Source organism: Muntiacus reevesi, chromosome 8 (assembly GCF_963930625.1).
Source record: "Muntiacus reevesi chromosome 8, mMunRee1.1, whole genome shotgun sequence".
Classification (NCBI taxonomy): Eukaryota; Metazoa; Chordata; class Mammalia; order Artiodactyla; family Cervidae; genus Muntiacus; species Muntiacus reevesi.
The window spans coordinates 59695411-59711823 of record NC_089256.1 but is presented as its reverse complement, the minus strand read 5'-3'; the positions used below and the strand labels follow the sequence as shown (position 1 = coordinate 59711823).

The 16413-nt window shown below is 41.6% G+C and overlaps 1 protein-coding gene across 5 annotated transcripts in view; it reads left to right on the top strand.

Annotated features, from left to right (window-relative positions):
- MAP3K13 (mitogen-activated protein kinase kinase kinase 13) overlaps positions 1-16413 on the top strand; it is a 160438-nt gene that overhangs the window by 131635 nt on the left and 12390 nt on the right. For all 5 annotated transcript variants that reach the window (XM_065943542.1, XM_065943541.1, XM_065943544.1 and 2 more), the window contains 6 exons: positions 532-690; positions 1256-1364; positions 9559-9668; positions 10429-10545; positions 11654-11791; positions 15006-15792. In XM_065943542.1, the coding sequence (XP_065799614.1) occupies positions 532-690; positions 1256-1364; positions 9559-9668; positions 10429-10545; positions 11654-11791; positions 15006-15792 (1420 nt within the window). The remainder of the gene's footprint in view (positions 1-531; positions 691-1255; positions 1365-9558; positions 9669-10428; positions 10546-11653; positions 11792-15005; positions 15793-16413) is intronic.

Genomic DNA, 16413 nt, shown 5'->3' with positions numbered 1-16413 from the left:
TGACTTCTGGATTTCTTAATTAGAAAAGCTTTCACCATTCTTAAGATTTTTTTTTATTTCCATATGTTCTTTGAGAATTTTTAGGATTTCATTTCTCACATTTAAATCTTTGATGCATTTGGAATTTATCTTAGTGTAAGATAAAGTGTAGATTTAGTTTTTTCCCCAGTTGTCCCAACAGTATTTATTAAATAACCAATTTTTCCCTACTGGTTTAAGATGTAACGTCCGCCTATCATGTACTCAATTCCTTTATATATTTGGTCTATTTCTAGATTTCTGTTCCTTTCCATTATCCCTAGCTGATTATTCATCACCACTGTTAATTACTGAAGCTTTGTAGTATGTTTTAATATCTGATAATATTTGTTACCCTTCATTAATTTTCTTTTTTAGAGTTTTCCTGGCTGTTTCTGTTTTTTCTATAGCAATATTAGAGTTTTATGTGTTTGATTGAAAATTACTAAATAACTAAAATACAAATCAGTCTTTCTGAAATGTCTTCTGTGCTTGTTCCCGGGGCTGCTATAGGTCATTTGGAGTGGTGCTTTGGGAGCTGCTCACAGGGGAGATTCCATACAAAGATGTAGACTCTTCAGCCATTATTTGGGGGGTTGGAAGCAATAGCCTACACCTTCCAGTTCCTTCCACTTGCCCTGATGGATTCAAAATCCTTATGAAGCAGACATGGTAAGAAATATGTTTCTCCCAATATTCTCTTCTACCTTCTTCCTCAAAACTATATATAAAACTTTCTAAACCATATTTAAAACAGCAGGGACGTCTCTAACATGTATTTGGAATGAATAACCTTACTTTGTGTAAAGTCTAGGAGCCTTGGAATTTGAGAACTTTGTATTCACATACCAGTTCTACCCTTTTCTACCTGTGTAATTTGTGGCATGTCATCCAAGTAGCAATTTTCTCACTTGTGAAATGGGGATAGTATGATTAATTAAAAATTATAAATAAAGAATTTGGTCTGATATCTTGAAGCAGTAGGCCTTAGTAAATGATAGCTATCACCACTTTGCCAGTCCTCAGGCAGTCCTCAAACAGATTCTAGAGATTTCTAGTTCATCATTAGAGGCATCTCATAATTACATTTTCCTTTTGTTCTTCAGTACATCAAAACTGCCTGAGATATAGCCACACATGGAGTCAGAAATGGTTTTTTTTTTTTTTTTTTGTAAAGTAGAATAAAATGTTTACCCTCCTGGATACAACTTCTTTGTTTTTTTTTTTAAACTTTTAGGCAGAGTAAACCTCGCAACCGACCTTCTTTTCGGCAGACACTCATGCATTTGGACATCGCGTCTGCAGATGTACTTGCCACCCCACAAGAAACTTACTTCAAGTCTCAGGTAAGTCTGGAAACTCTTCCAGGTCCTGCTAAACAAACAGGGAACTCTCAGTGAGAAGCAGTAGCTCCTAGAAGAGGGCATTTTGATTCTTAGAACAATTATATAACTCGACTCATTGTGAAACAATAATGATGATTATTATGAATGTCACACATACAACTTTGGAGTTTTTTTTTAACATTTTGGAGTTTTGGAGGGTTTTTAAGCACTTAACGTATGTGAATTCTCTTATTTGAAAATACCTTGTATTAAAATATCATCTTCATAGTGGGTTCTGGTGAAATTGTTGGAGAAAAAAGAGGAAAAGAAGATATGAAAACTGTAGTGTACCTGCATTTGAATTAAAATTATTGCTAACCTTCATGAAAGTATTGCTTTCCTTAAAGTTAGAAAAGCTAAAGTAAAGAGGAGGAAAGTTAAAGCCCAGAGCGATTCTGTGATAGAATTAGGCCCAGGAGAACCTTTTCTCTAACCTTTTCACCTAGTAGCACTAAATAAATATAAATGTAATTTAATGTATCTAATGTATCTAAATAAAGTGTAATTTAATGTATCTGTTAGCCTTTACTGCAAAACCTATGGCTTAACACAGTGCGCTGCTATTGAGCTCATGATTCCGTGGGTTGGTTATTTGTGCTGGGTGGTTCCTCAGCTGGCCTTGCCTAGGCTCACTCACGTGTCTGCAGTCAGTTGGCAGGTCTGCTGGGAGGCTGGCTGGTTCCAGATGGCCTCATTCACTAGTCCCGCCTTGGCTGGCTGTTAGCTCAAGCACCTCAGTTTTCCTCCATGTGGCCCTTCATCCTTCAACAGGCAAACTTGGGCTTGTTCACATGGTCTTCTCAAGGTAACAAATGCAGCAGGAGAGCAAGCCCCAGTGCACAGGTGACTTTCTAGCCTGGGTGCATTGTAGTTGCCAGTGTCTCATTGGCCAATGCAAGTCACAGGTTAACCCAGATTGAGAAATAGACTTCACCTCCTGATAGTTGCATTAATGATAAGTGTGTGACCATTAAATAAAAGTACTATAAATGGCATAAGGGCCAGTGGTCTACCACTGTCTATTTGGATAGGGAGTTGTGGGGTGAAATCTTTATATGTGAGGTCCTTACCCCTCCCAGACCCAGGCTAGGGCAATAGGAGTAAAATAGGATGAAAACAGGAGGAAACTATGGCTTCTGAAATAAATGCGATGATCTTAAATTATAGCTTTATGCTTGTAGAATTTAACTATAGTATTGTCCAATTTTTTCTCAGTTTTGTCTCACTTTCTAAAATAAATTTTTGCAAAATGAATTCCATCTCTACATTGACTTCCAGTATCATTTCAAAAGATTCATTCTCAGGGAAGACATTTTGTTACCAATTAGTGTCTCTATCTACTTCTGATAGCCCCCAGCTCCACTGGGTGATGCATTTACCTACCAGGAAAGTGTGCTTTGAAAGCAAACTGGACTGGGAGGGGCATCATCACTGGGAGTTAAAAAAGGCCCAAATATGCTTTATTAACTGGCTTAACCAGAGGCTTGGGGCATATGCTTCTCTGGTGTCTGAGAAGCAGAGAGATACTCCACCCATCAGATATTGGGAATATCTTAACTTAAGGCTCAAGGTTTTCTAAGGAATAATAAATCAGAGACTTTTCCTCTGTTTCCCAAAGTTCTAACATATTCTCTGTGACCACAAACTTAGCTCTCCCCACACCATGTCTTTGAATAGTCTGGCTTGTCCCTAGAGTTTTTTAGTGTTTCTGAGGAATTATTAATAAATAAAGTATTTGATTTTAGAGAAAATGAGAGGATAACTTCATGACATTTCCTATGTTCTTTGATACTCATTCAGGTAAATTCCCTTAGAACTATTAAAACTATTACCTACCTATACAAATACATGTATGTATTGGTTACTGGATTAGATATCTTTCAAATATTTCCTTATGTTAAGAAAAAGACTTAAACCCTTTGTGGAACGAAAGAGAATAATAATGAGTGTGTGTTTATGTTAGTCGCTCAGTTGTGTCTGACTCTTTGTGACCCCATGGCCTGTAGCCCACCAGGCTCTTCTGTCCATGGAATTCTCCAAGCAAGAATATTGGAGTGGGTAGCCATTCCCTTCTCCAGGGTATCTTCCCAACCCAGGAATTGAACCAGGTCTCCCACATGGCAGAACGATTCTTTACCATCTGAGCCACCAGGGAAGCCCATAATAATGAGTACTCTCTAGAAAATTTTTCAGACTTTAGGATACAGTATCAATCACAGCTTTGTTTCCTTTACAAGAAAACTCTATGTACCATAATTTTGAAAAGCAATTTTCATGAGAGTACTAAATCACAAGTCATTGATAGTACGACTGTACGTATTGGGAAAACATCAAATTCTAAACAGACTTTACTTGTGTGCTCCCAGAATATCTCTTCTGAAGCCAGGGCCACACTTTCTGAGTACCCAGCGTATGTATAACACTGTGTAGTACCCACAGTCGGTATCCTCACTTGTATAAACTCACTTTTATTAATCTATGTAGCATTAAAATTGAACTTAGAGAAGGTTCTGTTAGAGCAAGAATTTGAAAAGAGAGGAAGGGGAGAAGGAATGGAAAGGAAAAACAGTGCATAAGACATGTTTTAATATTTATAAATTCTACCACCTTTTTCTCCCAGTGTAAAATTTTACCTCTCCTTAAATAGTTCAAAATACACTTGCTAGTTCCTAGAATTTTTCAGTTATTTACAAGCTGATTTGCTAGAGTGTGAAATTCAGACCATCTCTGGCTAATGATAATGAAGTATTTATGAACTAATGAGGGAGGTACTGGGAAAAGTAACAGATTTTGAGCATAAATCCCTGTCCTGTGACCTTGGATAAGTCATTAAACTTCCATAAACCTCAGCTAACTCATCTAAACAGTGAAGATAGCTGTGTTTTCCCTTCCTTGTGGAGTTTTGATGATGAGCAGATAAGATAATAAACATGCAAGTGCACTGTAAACTGTAGAGAGCTGTTTGATTGCAAGATGTTATTATTCATCTCCCACAAAGCTATAAAGATTAAGCCTTCTTTGAGGTTGTATGTTCTGGGTGCTTTTTCTGATGAACTCCTGAGATGGATAAGAATGGCAACTAGGGAGCTCCTATTAATTGTGTTTTGACAAATTATCCTCCCACAATGGGCAAGAACTAGTTTTTTAGCACATAGTTTTGCTTATTGATAGCCATCTTGTACCTGAGGCCTTGCCTCCTACCTGCTGCCAGAATTCTCTCTGCATCAGTCATCAACCAATAGTTGTTTAGCCACCTTCCCCCCAAACTGTCAGTCAAGGGTGCTGCCAAGAACCCAGCTGATGTCTTCCTGAGAGAACATGCTTCATCTGTTTCTCATCAACAGCACTTGTATAAAGAAGCAGCATATATAGAACAGATGAACAAAGCAACCAATTTCAGTACAATGTTAGATTCTGCCAAAGATATTGCTTCATTCCTGGACAATAAGCCATTTCTCCGAGTAGACAATTATTGCTCCTGGTGTTCAATTACATTTGATAGACGTCTTTAGAGGACGTTTTAGCCTGGTCCTGGATCCCAGCTGCTAGGTGCATCTGTGTCCTGCTTCCGAGCTCTTCTCCAGCCCTCTGTCTTTGCACCATTTTGAGTGCCACTGTTTTTGTTGTTCAGTCACTAAGTCATGTCTGACTCTTTGTGATCCCCTGGACTGCAGCGCATCAGGCTTCCCTGTCCTTCACTATCTCCCAGAGTTTGTTCAAATTTATGTCCAGTGATGCTATCTAACCATTTCATCCTCTGCCACCCTCTTCTTTGCCTTCTTTCCCAGCAGGGTCTTTTCTAATAGGTTGACTCTTCACATCAGAGTATTGGAGTATTGGAGCTTCAGCATCAGTCCTTCCAGTGAATATTCAGGGTTGATTTTCTTTAGGCTTGAGTGGTTTGATCTCCTTGCTACCCAAGGGACTCTCAAGAGTCTTCCCAGCTCCCCAATTTGAAGGCATCAATTCTTCTGCACTCAGCCTCCTTTATGATCCAACTCTCACATCCATACATGACTACTAGAAAAACCATAGCTTTGACTATATGGACTTTTGTTGGCAAAGTGATGTCTCTGCTTTTTAATATGCTGCCTAGGTTTGTCATAGTTTTTCTTCCAAGGAACAACTGTAATTTCGTGACTACCCAGTGCCACTGTGACCTCCCAGAAACTCCGGGGCTGTGAGTTGCAGAGACAGATAGCTCCTTAGAAGGATAGACTGTTCTGCCTTTAGAGTAATTTAATCGTGAGCAAGTAGGTCCTAGAAACAGTCTGGTGCTCACCTAGGGAGGCAGCAAGGAGGACTCATGCACTCATCAAGAGTTAAGACCTTTCTGACTCAGAATCTAAGATTTCCTACTACTTATAGCCCCTCAATATCCTGCTTCTTCATTTCTCATAACTAAGCTTCTTTCTTTCTTTACTTCATAAAAATCGTGGTAAAAGATATTATAAAATTTGCTATTTTAATAATTTTTAAATGTACAATTCAGTGGCAGAAATCACATTCCAGTGTTATAAAACTATCACCATTCTCTGTTTTCAAAATTTCTCATTACCTCATTAAGCAGTAACTTCTCACTCTCTACTCCCCACAGCCCCTGGAAATCTCTGTTCTGCTTTCTGTCTCTATGAATTTGCTTACTGTAGATATTTCATTGAAGTAGAATCATACGATAGTTGTCTTTCTTTGGTTTGTTTCATTTAGCGTGTCTTCAAGGCTCATCTATGTTGTAGCATGTCACAAATTCATTCCTTTTATGACTGAATAGTATTCTGTTGTATGGATATCATCTATCTTATTTATCCATTCATATATTAATTCAACTTCATTTTGACACCTGTTATTAGAGAGAAGAGGAGCAAGGTATGGGTACAAGAGCTTCAGTGAACTGACTAAATAACTGAGAAGACAAAAACTTACTAAATGCTACAGCCTTTCCCAGACCTTACCTGTGATATGAAGAGGATTCCATTCATGATAATAACCCAAATTTCACTGTATTTTCCCCTTACCTGCCTACTGGACTTATGTACCTTGTGAAACACTCCCTACTCCCTCCCTCCACTCTACATGTAACTTGGGGAAATCCCCAGTAAAGAGGGGGGATCTCAGATAGCTTCGTATAAATGTCTGCCCTCCTTTCCTTGTGGCTTCCCTGGTGGCTCAGACTGTAAAGAATCCTCCTGCTATGCAGGAGATCTGGGTTCGACCGCTGGGTCGGGAAGATCCTCTGGAGGAGGAAATGGAAACCCACTCCAGTATTCTTGCCTGAAGAATCCCATGGACAGAGGAGCCTGGTGGGCTACAGCCCGTGGGATCACAAAGAGTCAGACACGACTGAGCGACTAACACACACGTACATTCCACTGACTCTGGCTAGAACAGCAATCTTCCACCTAGTATCTGCTGAGTGTTGCTTTATTGGTTAGTACTGTTTTCTGCTGAGAGACTGTAGTCCCCAGCTGGCATCTATGGCATGCTGCCTTATCCTTAAGGAACTGCTGTCACCCACAGGAGCTGCTATTTTTTTGCAGTAACTAAAGCCGTGGGTTTCTGCAGATTCCAAACTTGCACATTGTTGTGCTTATGCAATGAACTGGTCCTTTCCCTGTTGAGTTACATTTTGTTACAGGTCACATAGTAGTGCTAGTTATGGCCCAAGGTTTTGTTGGTATTTTAGTGAAACAGTAGGAAATGCCTCTTCACTCCTATGTTGATGACTGTTACAGGTCAGAGGCACACAGGACTCCTCCTTCCCTGGTGTTTTCTCTCAGAGACTCCTTAATCTCTGTGCAAACTGACTTCAGCCTGCCCACCTCCATTTCTTAGATATGCCCAGACATCTCTAAATTGCAGATTAAGTGCAAATTGGAACTCCTATTACATAAAGATTCTAAGTGTATGTGATGGAACTCCAAAATTAACATCTCCCTGTAACACAATACCTTTGAGGAAAACACATTATTATTAATCAGTACTTGGTATTTTCTCACAAAGGGAACTTCTTTTGGGGAAATCTACTTTAATAAGTTTCGATCTTGAGAAGGTTGTCTTTTAAGTTTCACATTCCATGGGCCAGGTGTCTGGAGGTTTATTTCCTCTAGAATTTAAAAAACCTGATCTGTGATATCTGATTCCTCACCACTAGAGGGAGATATTCTTGGTCCCTGTTAAAGTGTCAGGATCCACTGACATGATTTTCACAAAAGAGGTTGCTTTAAGACCCACCCTTGGCCCCCTCCCTTATCTGTTTTAGGTCCAACCACCCTTGATTATCAGCCTTTGGCCTCTTAAAACTCATGTACTCTTGCTCTTTGTGACTTTAATCTGATGGCTGAGAGAACAGCATCACCTGGGCTCAACCAAACCTGTGTTTACTGCTTGGATGCTACTTAGCAACTAAACCACCACCATCACCACTGTCAAAGACTGTTGCCAAACAATAGGCAGCACATTCTAGATCTTGGCTTTTTGATGACATTGCTTGGCAGATTTGGTGCCAGAAAATCAACTGACAGAAATCGCTTCCCAATGGTCAGTCAACATGTATATATATATATATATGAAAATCTAACGTATTATAAACAGATAAGCAGAATGAACACTTTCTAAATAATTGTAATATAATTTCTTCTATAAAAATAAATGAGAAACAGCAAATCTGGGGAGAAAGCTTCTCTAATTTCACAATTACTTAAGTATAACTTCTTCCAGGGTCTAGAGAGATCATTTTTTAACATGAATCTTGAAAGGATAGAAGAGCTGTGGAAGACAGTTAGAAACAGTTAGAAACAGTTAGAAGACAGTTAGAAACATTTAGTTACATATTTAGCCTTCACTGGAAATTATTTTAAGTTATCTCATTAGCTTCTTGGAATAGTAGTGTATACATAATTTGAGGAAGGTTCTCCTTTAGCTGTTTTTCTAGAAATGGTCTGTAGACTATATTCCTGCAGAGATTTTCCTTCCTCCTAAAATTTAGATGAAATTAGTCTGAAACACCATGCCTTATGGAAAAGTCCAGTGTCCTTTTTAATACTTTTGTGAACTTCTGGGAGATTTATAATTGCATGGACATTTTGGCTCTGCTTTCTAGACCCCCATTCCTGCCATCTTTTGGTTGTTACTTTATCTTTGTCCTGTCATTGACCCAAAGATGCAGTTCAGTACCTTTCTTTATTTTTTTTTTTAAAAAGCAAAACCAATAAATACACTCATCCAAAGTCAAGGTGAATGTCAGAGGCTTTACTAAAGATTTAGGAAATTGGAAGAGGCTTACGTTTTGAACAACTCAAATCACATATTAGATACCCATCGCTCTCCTAAATTTTTTTCCAGACTACTAAATTCTTTGACTATGCTCTTTCTCCTCCTTCTCCTTCCCTCTTTCTTTCTCACTCCCAAATTCCTATATGCATGTGTGCATGTTCCGTCACTTAAGTCATGTTCAATTCTTTGCAGTCCCATGTGCTGTAAGCCCTCCAGACTCCTCTGTCCGTGGGATTCTCCAGGCAAGAATACTGGAGTGAGTTGCCATGCCCTCCTCCAGGGGATCTTCCCAACCCAGGGATCAAACCCACATCTCTTAACATCTCCTACATTAGCAGGCGGGTTCTTTACCACTAGCGCCACCTGAGAAGCCCATAGATTCCTATATAAGTCCCCATGTTTTTATCCCCTTCTTCTGTTGTTCATGCCTCTTGGATCTTCTATACTAAATATTTTCTCAAGATATTTTTGTAAACAAAGCCCAGGAGGAATTCTGGTCCATTGTAAAAATGTTCATATTCTGACACATGCTTGTACCATATGGCTATCAGAACTGTTCTTTCTAGCCAGGCTTTCTCCACCACAATCTTGACTTAAATCTAAGCTGCTTTATTCCAGAGATGATGGCTAGCATGCCAGCTGTAATGTTTCTTGGGGCCAAGACAGCATTGAGTATTGGACTAAACACAGAAAATAGGGTGAAGACTTGGGTAGGGTGTGCAGATACATTAATGTGAGATAGTTTACTATTGCACATCTATTCTATAAGGCTCTTCAGTATAATCATATGGGGTGGGTGGGGGGAAGTCTTGTACAGAGTCCTATGGTTACATCAAGGATTAAAACTCCTGGAGTTAACAAAACCTAATTTGTCCTCCCCTAGGCTGAATGGAGAGAAGAAGTGAAAAAGCACTTTGAGAAGATCAAGAGTGAAGGAACCTGTATCCACCGATTAGATGAAGAACTTATTCGAAGGCGCAGAGAAGAGCTCAGGTCAGCCGACCTCTCCTACTTCCCTTCTTCTTATTCCCAGGTCTTCAGATATTTAATAGGAACCCTTGCAGTGAATCATTTCGTCTCCTACACACCTGTCACCTCTGCTGGTTATTGTTATTTCTTTAAAAGTTGCCCTGAAAGTCGGTCCTCCTTTGTATCATGTATCACTTTTTTACTGACTCCCTGCACCTCTGTTATCTTCCTTTATTGTATCTCTGCAACACAGATCCCTGGAGCAATGCTATTTGTTTATTCAGTTGCTGCCCTAGGTAACATGAAAGATCAGAAATTTATAAGAGGTAGTCCCTGACCCCAAGATGCTTATAATCTATTAAGGGATAGAACACAGATAACCACTAGATTAGACAGGATCTATACCATGAATAAGTATAAATGAGGGATTATCGTTTTAACTTTAACTGCGCATTTCCCTTAACATGTAGCATATTCTTAAGATGTTGCCAAACAGTGCACTGACAAAGGCTATAAATTATACATAAATTGCACTCAGATTTTACCTCCTGGCTATTCTGTATGAGTGATATGGCCCTTAACAATCAACTAAGTGGCAAACTTGGACTTCTCATCTCCCACTCCACCTAGTCTGAGTCACTGCATCAGACAAGCGAGCCTTAAATTTAGAGGGCCCTTGGGCAAGTGCTTTTGAGATAAACCATCCTGTTCTTATTTCATTAGAGCTGACTCTGGCTCTCCCCCACATTCATTAGCTTCGCTGCTCTTGTGTTTTCTTTGATAGGCATGCTTTGGATATTCGTGAGCACTATGAGAGGAAACTTGAGCGGGCTAATAATTTGTACATGGAACTGAGTGCTATCATGCTGCAGCTAGAGATGCGGGAGAAGGAGCTCATCAAGTACGTACCTGGACCACTGTTTGTTCTGATTGATTTGGGTCTATCAGTCGGCCAAGATGTAATACTCGTCCAGGTTCAGTCAGTTCAGTTCAGTTCAGTCGCTCAGTCGTGTCCAACTTTTTGCAAGCCCATGAATCGCAGCACGCCAGACCTCCCTGTCCATCACCAACTCCCAGAGCTTACTCAAACTCATGTCCATCGAGTTGGTGATGCCATCCAGCCATCTCATCCTCTGTCGTCCCCTTCTCCTCCTGCCCCCAATCCCTCCCAGCATCAGGGTCTTTTCCAATGAGTCAACTCTTTGCATGAGGTGGCCAAAGTATTGGAGTTTCAGCTTCAGCATCAGTCCTTCCAATGAACACCCAGGACTGATCTTTAGGATGGACTGGTTGTCCAGGTTACTGCTACTCAAAACTGGTGACTGTGTTATTCATCCACCCAACATTGCTTGGGGGATGTTCCAGGCACAGGTCCCTGCCCTGGTGGGGCTCAATTTGAGTGGAGTCGCCAGAGAGCTGGTTCTAGGGGACCATGCACTTTGCAGTTTCAACCTGTCTAGTGGCTCAGGAAGGGGGGTCTTCATTTCAGGAGGAGCTTGGTGTGGATGAGTGGGAGCTTACCGTCCCCTAGGGAAGAAAAGCAACTGCTGCAAACGGTTCAGTGTTTTCCTGAGAATGGCAAGAAACTCCGGGGTCCTGACTAATAGCAGCTCCTGAAAATAAGTAGGACTTCAACCTTTGCTTGGTATCTCATGAGGCGTGTCAGGGGAAGGGAAGGTTGGCCTCTGAGTCCCATCTGCAAGCTGAAGAAAAAAAAATGAAGTCAGGTTAGTCTGAATTTAGTTTTGTTTTTTCTTCCTTTTTAACCTGAAGAGCAGCCTTATTATTCAGATAACCTATATCTGTTAAGTGTGGCCAGACTCTGTGGGTGGAGTAAACCTGTGAAAACATTCTGCCCACCTTTTCTGTCTGGGGTGACTGGTGCTGGTGGTTTAATCACCAAGTCGTGTCCGACTCTTGTGACCCCATGGACTGGAGCCTGCCAGGCTTCTCTGTTCATAGGATTCTCCAGGCAAGACTGAGACATGGCCTTTTCTTTCATTCTTCAGGCGTGAGCAGGCCGTGGAGAAGAAGTATCCTGGGACCTACAAACGACATCCTGTCCGTCCAATAATCCACCCCAATGCCATGGAGAAGCTCATGAAGAGGAAAGGCATGCCTCACAGACCTGGGATGCAGGCCAAGCGGTGAGCATCTATACTGACACTTTTCAGATAAGTGGGGAATTATTCCCCTAAAATACATTATCAGATGATGGTGAGTGTGGCCACATGGCATTGCCTCTGGATACAGAGTAGGGGAGTGGGAGAGAGTGTGTCCTGGACTCCCGGAATCCAGTTATTACTGTTTAAGACATCAATATTTATTATCTTAGCATGGAACAGTGAAGAGAAATGAAGTGGGGGCCAGACAGGCCTGGATTCAAATCCTATTAGAAGCTGTGTGATTTGGAATATGTTGGTTGATCTCTCTCAATGCCATGGGTAAAGTGGTGTACTTTCCTTTTCTTTTCTTGACCCCCTAGTGCACAAAATTGAGTTCTCTATAATATGCATCATGGGTCTGTGTATGTCCCACTTTTATTTATTCATTTAGTTAGTTGTTTTTAATAATGTAACAAGTGCCTGTAAATCCACCACCAAAGCAAAAGAAGGCACTTTGATAATTACCTATATCTAATCATCTAGTTCCCCTCATCCCACTCCTGTGTGGAACTTTTGTGAGGTTTAAATAAGACAGTGTGTGAAATCACCTAGGAAACCACAGTTGTTCAAAAAAAAATTTTTTTTAATTTTTTCAAGATGCCCTTTCCCCTAATTACAACACATTTTCCTTGCTAGTTTAATGTTAGAATGCTCTTCTAGTCAGTTTTTTAAGTCACTCTCTGCTAGAGGAATTCCTCCCAATGAATGGAGTGGTAACCCAATCCTAAATTAATGAAAAAGAAAGAAATGTGCCTTAATCTGGGTGTAAACCTATCAGTGAGATTGGGATAAATGCAATAAGAATAAAAGGTAGTGAGAAAATGCAAACCAAGCATGTATTTTAAGACTTTCAGAACAGTGACCATCCCAGCACAGCCTGACTAATATGAATCTAAACCACTGAGGGATAACTACGTGGATTAATCCCAGCTTTGCTTTCACTTACCATGCCTGACCATCTTCTGGTAAGCTCTAGAGAAATTGTCTTCAGTTGGCACCTAGCAAACCCCACCAGGAATCCCACCACCTCCCTTCTTTTGGTATAGAACTAGGCACAGCCCTCACCCGCTGGCTCTTCTCTGCAGTCTGCCAACAGCTAAAACACCAAGCACTTTGGGAGAAAGTAGTGCCGTTTCATTTTTCACAGTATGAGCTTGTATTTACTTTTATTTCAGTTGTGAGAAACGTGTTTGAAAGTTTGACAGCACCAGTAGATGCTTAATCAATAAGCTGAACTTGTCTAGAAAGGCAACTCATGGTGGATACTAGAGCTGCAGAGAGTTCTATTGATTGCATTTTGAAGGATTTATGTTTCAGATTATTTGGACAGTCCAGTGATTATCAAGTCAGCAATCCAGTGCCCTCTGAGGCGATCAGAGAGGAGAAACCATCCAATATCTTTTAGCCTCAGTTTGTGTTTAGTTAGGGACAGAAAAAGATGAACAATGATGGATCCACCAAGCCCATCACAATTGAGTATAGTCTAATAAGATATAGTTTAAATGCCTCGTAACATGGAGAAGCTTGGAATGGGGGGAGAACTGTTCCTTGGCATCCAAAGAGTTGGCTTCAAGCTGTGAGTTCTACCATTTCGTAGCTTTGTGATGGACACAAGCCAACTAATCTCTCTGATCCCTCAATGTTCTCATCTGTAAAATGGGTATTGCAATAGTAGGAAGGTGGTATTTTGTATATTGTGAAGTGCTTTGTAAACTTGGAAGTGCTGTATCAGTGTTATTCTGTGATTTTGCACTGCCAGGTTGAGCAGCCTTCACCTGTCTTAGGACACTTTCACCTAAGTTCTCTATTAGTTCCTGCCATAACCAGTTACTGCGTAAATATTGATAGATGCCCTCACTGGGCCTTGGAGGGCTCTCTTTCCTCAGTAGAGAGCCCCAGAATCTCCCCAGATGCTGTCTGTGGCACAGGTTGGCCAACTGACCACAGGGCTGTGAATCTGAGACAGGAAGGTGTTGATAACCCCACAGTACCCTATCTACCTCATCATATGCTGGTGACACCTGGAACTTCTGTACTAAGACAAGTCTTTAGCTGAACTTCTCCTGGAAGAGAAGAAAATACCATCTCCTCCTGCCTGATGCCTACTGATTTGCTGTGAGGCCTGGTTCTTCAAAATGTGGTCCTCAGTTGAGATCATCTGAAAGCATGTTAGAAAGGCAGGCTTTGAGGTCCCATCCCAGACCTATGCAGTCATTTTAAAAAGCTCCCAGGTTATCTGTACATACCTTCAGGCTATACTCTGACTGTCCAACAAGTCAGACTGGCAATTAGGAGAGACTGTTCGTCTAGATTCTACCAGTAATGAGCTGTGAGACCAGGAGCCAATATGGTCGGGGTTTGGGTTCCTCATCACATAGGATGAAGGTAGTACTGCACCTACAGTTTCCCTGAAAGGTCTGGGACCCCCTGGGGCCTGAATAGAGGTGTCTTTGAGACCGCTGTGAAGGGAGAGAGGATGAGGAGACAGAGCCTTGTTGGGGGTGGCAGGGGCTTCTGCTTTCCTACCTCTTCAGTTGTTCTGGGTTTGGATTTTTTAAGGTGAAATTGACATATACCATTATATTAATTTCAGGTGTATGGCATAATGATTAAACATATGTGTATATTGCAAAATGATCACCACAATAAGTTCAGTTAACATCCATCACCATACGTAGTTACAAATTTTTCTCTTGTGATGAGAACTTTTAAGATTTACTCTCTTGTGCATGCATACTTGCATGCTAAATCACTTCAGTTGTGTCCAACTCTTTGTGACCCTATGGACTATAGCCCACCAGTAGATCCTCTATCCATGGGATTCTTCAGGTAAGAATACTGCAGTGGGTTGCCATGCCTTCCTCCAGGGTATTTTCCCTACCCAGAAATCAAACCCACATCTCCTGCTTTGGCAGGTAGGTTCTTTACCACTAGCATCACCTGGAAAGCCCCATTTACTCTTAGCAACTTTCAAATACACAACAGAGTATTGTTAACCTAGGTTACCATGCTGCTACATCCCATGACTTATTTGTATCATTATTGGAAGTTGGTACTTTTTGATCCCTTTCACCCATATCGCCCACCCCCTAAGTCCCGTCACCCCACCGCTGGCAACCACCAGACCTGGGATACATTTCCTCAAACTTGAATGAGTTTTCATATGTTTAAAACCAAACCTGTTCTTTCCTTGCAGGCCAGATCTGTTGAGATCTGAAGGCATCCCCAGTGTGGAAGTGGCTCCCACTGCATCCCCTTTATCTGGAAGTCCCAAACTGTCCTCCTCCAGCACCAAGAGCCGCTATCGGAGCAAACCACGCCACCGACGCGGGAACAGCCGAGGCAGCCACAGTGACTTTGCAGCCATCTTGAAAAACCAGCCAGCCCAGGAGGACTCACCCCATCCCACTTCCCTCCACCAGGCTGAGCCCCAGTACCCTTCTCCCCAGCACCATAATCCTCTGCAGCAGCAATACCAGCAGCCCCCACCTGCCGTGTCGCAGAGTCACCATCCCAGACTCAGTATGCACGGACAGGACATTGCCACCTGCGCCAACAACCTGAGGTACTTTGGCCCCGCAGCAGCCCTGCGGAGCCCACTCAGCAACCACGCGCAAAGACAGATGCCTGGCTCTAGCCCTGACCTCATCTCCACGGCCATGGCGGCAGATTGTTGGAGAAGTTCTGAGCCTGACAAGGGCCAGGCTGGCCCCTGGGGCTGTTGTCAGGCAGACCCCTATGACCCCTGCCTCCAGTGCAGGCCAGAACAGCATGGGTCCCTAGACGTCCCCTCGGCCGAGCCGGTGGGGAGGGGCCCCAAACTTTTCAAGCCACCAGCACACAATCCCCTCTCAGAAAATGCCCAGGGTTCTAAGAAAATGGAAGAAAATGAATTCAGCGGTTGTCGGTCTGCATCATCCCTTGGCGCCTCTCATCACATCACTCCCCCAGTGCTACCTCGCAAAACAAGGCCACTTCAGAAGGTAAGGTATAATGACACACAGCAGCGGTGTGTCACTGCCTTTGAGGAATGCTGAAGCCTATCATATGCTATGCATTATAGAATGTATATAGAAAGTATGCATTTTGTAAAAGGATGAGATAACAAAAGCACAAATAGCAGTATTTTTGCTTTTAATACTTTCCACACTGCTTAGGTGATAGACTAAAGAATACAACTCCTGAATCAGGGCAATGATTCAAGTACATATAATTTATAAGTAGAAAAATAACTGTATATTAGGGCTACGTAATCAAAATAGGTTGGAATCCACTATCCTAGCCTAGTCCTAAGGATGTTGCAAGAAGGAAGGACCCCATTATAAAACAGATTTGGGAAACAAAACCATATCTTTCCTTCCCTCTCAGAGATTCCTAAGTACATGTTTAACAAATCCTAGGCTTTGAGAAATCGTGCAGTAACCTCTTTTAAGCCAGCATTTCCCTCACCTATGTGACCATACTGCCTTTTAAAAATAACATTTATTCATCCCCCATGGAACTCACTTTCTTCCCAGTATATTTTAGAAAAACATCACCTTCATTATTAACCATCAAGACCCAGGGAGTTCTCAGTCACTGAAACCTATTCCTTTCCTCCTCAC